This window comes from Berghia stephanieae, unplaced genomic scaffold (genome assembly GCF_034508935.2).
Source record: "Berghia stephanieae isolate SIO BIC M18660-M18661 unplaced genomic scaffold, UCSD_Bste_1.3 scaffold4400, whole genome shotgun sequence".
NCBI lineage: Eukaryota > Metazoa > Mollusca > Gastropoda > Nudibranchia > Aeolidiidae > Berghia > Berghia stephanieae.
In genome coordinates, this window is record NW_027625735.1 from 1 (window position 1) to 6,764 (window position 6,764).

Here is a 6,764-nt window from a genome sequence, read left to right on the forward strand (position 1 = left end):
AAGGCGCAAAGGCAATTAAAAGGGAGATTACGTGAAAAAATACATTTTGACGAATTGTGATTAGTAAATGACTTGAGTAAAAACATGAATTATATTTCACAACAATAAGTTCCATCAACAAAAAGAAATGTTATCATAGCTCTTGAGTGAATAATAAATTTACATGAAATCTAAGGAGGGGAAACCCGAAACGTCCACAGTATCTGTCTTCGTTTAATAAATTGAAGCTTAAATTTCAATACTTATCGTTACTTTTTTCCTTCGAGCTTCAAGCAGCAACATTTTCATTCCACTAAGAAATGCCAAAAAGGACGACCGTATGTGTCTGAAGAGATTTCATCCAGTTGAAGCAAAATGTATCCTGAATCTACGCAGACCAGTCAAAATATTAGGTAAACATTCTTCCCTATCAGGGATATTTAATTATTTCAACTATTCCACTGTAATCATTTTTCCTCGTTACAAATTGTTGACTTTTTGCATTTATCATTTTCTAATCAACATTCCCATATTATCATATTTCGGATCTCAAAGCGAGAAATCATACCGGTTGGCAAGCCTGTTATCTATTGGACGAGCTACAATATCAAAGGTGACTAGGAAAGGAACTGGTCACCCTACAAACAATGTAATTCTCAAAACGTGTCTCCAACATAGAACTGACTCACTTCAATCAACTTCATTAACTTTTATTTTTTTCCAATCAATACTGAATTTCTTCCTATTCATTTACAACTAGGCACAGCTCTACAGCTCTCTCCAGCCTCTGAAGAATTTTGAGGCTGATATTCACAAAGAGTATGATGACTAAGAAGAACTGACACAATACATGATTTTACAAAATGTCAGTTACAAAAATAAAAAAAAAAACAAACAAAAACCCTCGGTGTCAGCCTTGTATGAAATATGTTGAGTAATGAACAAAACTTTACACCGTCTCTTTGTAGGTGATTTGTTGCTACTACCATCACTCGCTCGCCTTGCGACAATTGAATATGTTCAGGGATCCCAGGATGTCAATGATCGGAAAAAACGTTGGCATTGTAACCTTGGGTAAGGCACTTTTCACATATTACTATTACTCCATTCAATTCGGCAGTGATGGATATTGTAAGAGTGCAAGGACAAAAAGAGAGTGTAACACGCGATTTGTACTAAAAGAAATTGAAATTTGGTTCTGTGTGGCTTACTAGTGAAATAAATGAAGCATTATGATGCACATGGTAAATCCCTGGAAAATGCTTTATAACTGTGCCTTTTTTAAAAAAAAGAAACCTCATTCAAATTGTATGTTTTAAATTTGATTTTGATTTATTCTGGGGTTGTTTTTTTTTTTTTGGGGGGGGGGGGGGGGGGGGGTTAATATTTTAATTCTGGTCATACTTATTTTAGTCTCAAAATGATGAAATGTTATTACTAAAGAAAGAAAAGAAAATAACCCCTCGTTTATTTTGCAATGGTGCATTATATGGGTACTTAATCCCCTACCTCACATTTTCACATTTTTGACAAAATACATCAACAATTTTCGGTTGAAAAGAAAATCAATAATTAAAATCAAACACATTAATATTGCAGAATCAAAAAAAAAAAAAATTTTTTTAATTCTTAAAAAATTAAAAAATTAAAAAAAAAACTACAAAATAAATAAGTTGCAGCCAGTTTCAAACTCCAAAATGGCACATACAGTCAAGTCATCCAAGCACAATGTCTACAATCCTAGTCAGCAGTAATTCTTTTTTTATAAATATAGAGATAATATTTTGAAATCCTCAATTTGTTTTTTATGCTCATTTGAAACACTAGAAATAATGACAATACAGACGTGTCAAAATGTTTTGATGGAAGGAAAACCTTTAGGATGATCGAATTGTAAAAAAATAATAAATGAAAAATGAAGATTCAGTTTGTATTACTTGGATGTGCACAGGGTGAAAAATAATAGTTATTATATAAATGTTTATTAATAATTCTTTTGATGAAGCTAATGATGAGTACAAAATGTAGTAGAAGATATTTTTTTTTTGAATGAACAAACAAAATTCTATGATTATATATTTAAAAAATAAAAATCACAAGGCTGGGCCCGGCTGGGCTGTAGTTATAATTTTTTTTTAAAGAGCCAGGCTGAAATGAATTTTTCAATTGCCTTTCAAAACAATTGTAATTCATAAATTTTCAGTTCAGGAATTTACAAATACGTTTAGGTGTTTCTTTGCCTCACTAGCATGACTATAAAAAAAAAAAAAAAAGAAAAAGCATATTAAAAATCTACGCATTGTTATCATTATAGAATCCTTTTTAAAATTGTGTAATTCAGATTACTGTCTCACTCGGTCAACATGAGTTTTGAGATTTCAATCCTCTTATGTTTCATACCTCCTTCATTAATAATAGATAGTGCCATTGTTATCGTAAAGGACAAACCCTCTGCTGTTACAGGCTTTTTACTGCCTGAAATCTTTTGACAAGTCATTAAATTTCAGATAATACATAACTTATCCTTTCCACTCACAACAAAAATAGCCGCAAGCGTTTGGTGGGTTTGATATTTAACAATGCATTACTGTAGACTGGGGTAAATTTACCTCAAGGGGCAACTTTGCGTCTGTAAATTTGGAGCATTTTGAATCATCTCAGCTTGATTGTTGTTGTTATCCTGGTTAAATGACTGAAACTTTTATCAAAGGAAATAATGACCACAAAACTAATTTTACTCTAATTGGTCCAAAATTCAAGAGGCAAAGTTTCCCCTAAAACCAAAGTTACCCACTGTAATTTATATGATTCTAAACCCAAAAATTAAAAAAAAAAGTCTCTAAAACCCCTTTGATGATGAGAGATAAAATAAAAGCAAAATTAACCTTTTGTAATGGCTCCAACCTTATATCTTGTCACACCATTTTCACCGAAACAGCTGTAGCATGCAAGCAGCAATGCCATTCAAGTTTCCAAAGGAACCAGGTGCCTTGCTGTTACAATTAACTTGGTGATAACCGTTATTTCTACAGCATTTTAGAAAATTATGAGTTGAAAGAAACTAAGACTGGCCTCAACGAAAGAATTATAGCTGTCTTTTGATGATGATATTCCAAGCCAACTTTAGACCAACCTCTCCTCTTTGACCTTCTTGGACAGACAGCAAGAGAAGCAGATGCCAAACAGTTGGAGAATCGACAGGCCGATAGCCACTCCCCCTATCAAAATGAGATGCAGACGTACAAAATGTTCCAGCTCCTCAATACAACCTGGGCAGGACAAGAGAGAGAAATTAAATTAAACAAAATTGTCACATGAACTAGTCAAAATTTACCTGAATAAAGAAAATGAAGTTCAAGTTTAATAATTGAAAATTCTAAAAAAAAAAAAATCAATGTTAGCGTTATGTCCATCTAAAAATATATAGAAACCAAATAATGCTATAAAATAAACACATGACAATTTTTTTTTCTTTGTTTCTTTCTTCATAAAATAGTTCAACAAGGTCAGCATGGAGTCCAACTGGAAAAAAAAATGTTTGTGTAAAATCTGACTTGACATCAACGTCTCAATTCTTGTATGGATCAGTTGAGAAACTGTGTATGTCTTAGCTATAAATGAAAGAATGTTATTCCTTTATTATTGTAATAAATGTTAGAATAATTTATTCAAAGAGATGTTATGGATATTGGCCATGGCCTGAGATAAACTGTTGACCCTTGAACCTTGTCTTATTCAACTTTGTTGGAGAAAAAAAAAAATAGATGTTTATAATAACATTGGGGTTTGGGGCTTTTAAATATAGAAACATTCTTCATCATTTTTATTAAAAATAACTTGATATATTTGACTTTGTGTTTTGTGTTTTTTTTAAACTATATTAAGGATTTTTTTTTTTTAATGTAGAAACATTCATCGATTTTTTTAAAAATAACTTAATATCTTTGACTTTTGTATTTAAAAAAAAAGATAGAAAAATAAAAAAATTCTAAATATAGAAACATTCTTCATCATTTTTTTTTAATAACTTGAAATATTTGACTTTCTGTGTTTTTAAAAAAATAAATAAATAAAAAATAAAACTATATTAAGAATTTTTATTTTTTAAATGTAAAAACCTTCATTGATTTTTAAAAAAATAACTTGATATCTTTGACTTTTATATTTAAAAAAAAAAAAAAAGAAAAAAAAAAAACCCCACTTCATCACAGCCTCAAAATCTGTATGTGGGAGATGTGGCTCGAGTGCATGTAAACATGAAACTTACTCCAGTGTAGATGTTGGATGGATGACTGTGGAGACCACAGTCAATTTCAGGTGAAATACAACACGAGTCTGGGACAGCCTGTGACAGATTGGTCATCCTGGCCCACTTGGAGTTGGTCCAGTTCGTGTAGTGATTGGGACCACAACAAGAAAACTGTGACGAGAGACGAAAAGAACAAAAAAAAAAAAAATATTATGAAAGCCGTAATCATTTTTAAAATCTTGAGCTTTAATACAGCACAATATCCACTAAATATATTCAAAGCGCTTTACATGGGATCCCCCTGGCCAACAGCAACACTTAACAAGTAGGACGAGACATGACGCCTGTTAGGCGAAATATTACAATTATTTTTGCCAACAGAGGCAGCGCTGTTAAAGACCAGGGACTCATTTTACACTGGAGTATGGTGAGAGAATGTGAGTAAAGAGCCTTTACCACGGACTCAACTATGCGCCGCTCAGAGCGGAACTCTAAAACCCTGGCGAGTGTCTTTACTGAAGACAGCCATTTGCCTCGTTACTGAGGACAGCCATTTTTCATTACTGAGGACCATTTGCCCCATTACTGAGGACAGCCATTTGCCTCGTTACTGAGGACAGCCATTTGCCCCATTACTGAGGACAGCCATTTGCCCCATTACTGAGGACAGCCATTTGCCTCGTTACTGAGGACAGCCACTTGCCTCGTTTCTAACGACAGCCATTTGCTTTGTTCTGAGGACAGCCATTTCCCTCTTTACTGAAGACAGCCATTTCCCTCTTTACTGAAGACATCCATTTGCCTCTTTACTGAAGACAGCCATTTGCCTCTTTACTGAAGACAGCCATTTGCCTCTTTACTGAAGACAGCCATTTGCCTCTTTACTGAAGACAGTCATTTGCCTCTTTTACTGAAGACAGCTATTTGCCTATTTTACTGAAGACAGCCATTTGCCTCTTTACTGAAGACAGCCATTTGACTCTTTTACTGAAGACAGCCATTTGCCTCTTTACTGAAGACAGCCATTTGCCTCTTTTACTGAAGACAGCCAATTGCCTCTTTTACTGAAGACAGTCATTTGACTCTTTTACTGAAGACAGCCATTTGCCACTTTAATGATGACAGCCAATTGCCTCATTACTGAGGTCTTCATTTTTGTGGAGACAATAAGCTCTATTACAACTCCTTTTTTTTTCTTAAAAATTTTAACTTTGTGCTTTAAGCATAGGTTGAACACAATTCAAGTATAATCGTAATTTTTACCTCACAGCGTATAAAAATATGAGAAATCATAGTGGTTGGGTAAGTCTTTTACAGTGCACTTACATCAGTTTGCATGTCATCAACTGCCCTGGTAACCGCTTTATCCACAAAATATTTCTCTGACATTGTCTGGTTCAAGTTACGAGTCAGCTCCTCGTGGATCTGGTGTTTCGTATTTTGAAATACAAATAAAATATCAATAAAGAGCAGAAAAAAAAATGAAAAAAAAGAAAAGAGAAGAGGAGGGAAAAGATGAAAAAAAGATTATTTAAAAAGAAGACTAGAGGAGGAGGAGGAGGAAGAGGAGGAAGTGGAGGAGGGGATGAGGAGAGAGGAGGAGAAAGACAGAAGAAAAGAGACTTCTTGTAAAGGCGCCCAGCAAGTAAGATGGGTTTTGACAAGCTCCAACTTACTGCACTAATTTCCAGTTACTCTGCAGACTTCTTAATTAGTTTGATATGCCACTTCGCTGAGTACCCACAATGCTAGAATGTATTATTATCAACATTTCAACAAAGAAGTTTGCTTTGCACAGAACAGCTGATAAACTGAATATCAAACAGAATCACCCTCATCTTTATGTTTGATAAAGAGGATAACAATGATTTATCATCTGACAAAATGTCAATGGAAGTCACGAAGACAATAACAATGAGATAAAAAAGAATTCTACAACTCCTCAGATCATCATTACAATGCAGAAAAAAAAAGATTAAAAAACAGGAGGAAGAGAAGGAAGGAGGAAGTTGTAAATATAGAGATAATGATGATAAAGATGTGATAGTGATGATGACGATGATGATATGGTAGTGATTTTAGCTCACTCAATCTGTCTTAGTCTTAGAATTTCTCTAAATCCAAAACTGGAAAATAGAGGGTCTGAAACAGGACCTAATTTCATTCTAACTGGAAACTGTTAAAAATCGGGAATGGTTTTCTGTGGTGTAATAAAAATGAGTTGCACACACAATGTGACTTGTACAAAAAGACTTCTACTTACAGCACTCTCGTAGAAAAAAAGCCAAAAACCCCAACACACGTCTCTAGAAGGAAAATGGCCAACAAGATAAAGGCATACTGAGAAAGGGAAAAAACAAAGCCCAAAACAAAGTTTACATTTCATATGGGGCATTTGAGCTTTACTCCAGCCTGACATAAAAAAGAAAAAAAAGTGTTTTAAATTTAAAATAACACAACATAATTATAAAAAACATAATTATTATAAACATACAAAATGGGGCGGGTATTAGTCTAGTGGTATAACACCTGCCTT

At 33.7% G+C, this 6,764-nt stretch overlaps 1 protein-coding gene across 1 annotated transcript; it reads right to left on the reverse strand.

Moving 5' to 3' along the window:
• Positions 1-1,331: 1,331 nt before the first annotated feature.
• LOC144961849 (CD151 antigen-like) lies at positions 1,332-5,883 on the reverse strand. The gene is made up of 3 exons (XM_078894899.1): positions 5,555-5,883; positions 4,201-4,399; positions 1,332-3,248 (listed from the first exon to the last, which is right to left on the reverse strand). Exons 1-3 carry the CDS (start codon positions 5,615-5,617, stop codon positions 3,103-3,105), a joined length of 408 nt encoding a protein of 135 aa, XP_078751025.1. The 5' UTR covers positions 5,618-5,883; the 3' UTR covers positions 1,332-3,102.
• Between the last annotated feature and the right edge of the window lie 881 nt (positions 5,884-6,764).

Excerpts from the sequence above, each read along its gene's own strand:
- LOC144961849 (XM_078894899.1), bottom strand. The coding sequence starts at position 5,617 with ATGTCAGAGAAATATTTTGTGGATAAAGCGGTTACCAGGGCAGTTGAT. Across the intron at positions 4,400-5,554 it reads TTGATGACATGCAAACTGAT|TTTTCTTGTTGTGGTCCCAA; the intron begins GTAAGTGCACTG and ends CTCTCGTCACAG. Across the intron at positions 3,249-4,200 it reads AGCCACATCTCCCACATACA|GTTGTATTGAGGAGCTGGAA; the intron begins GATTTTGAGGCT and ends TGTCCTGCCCAG.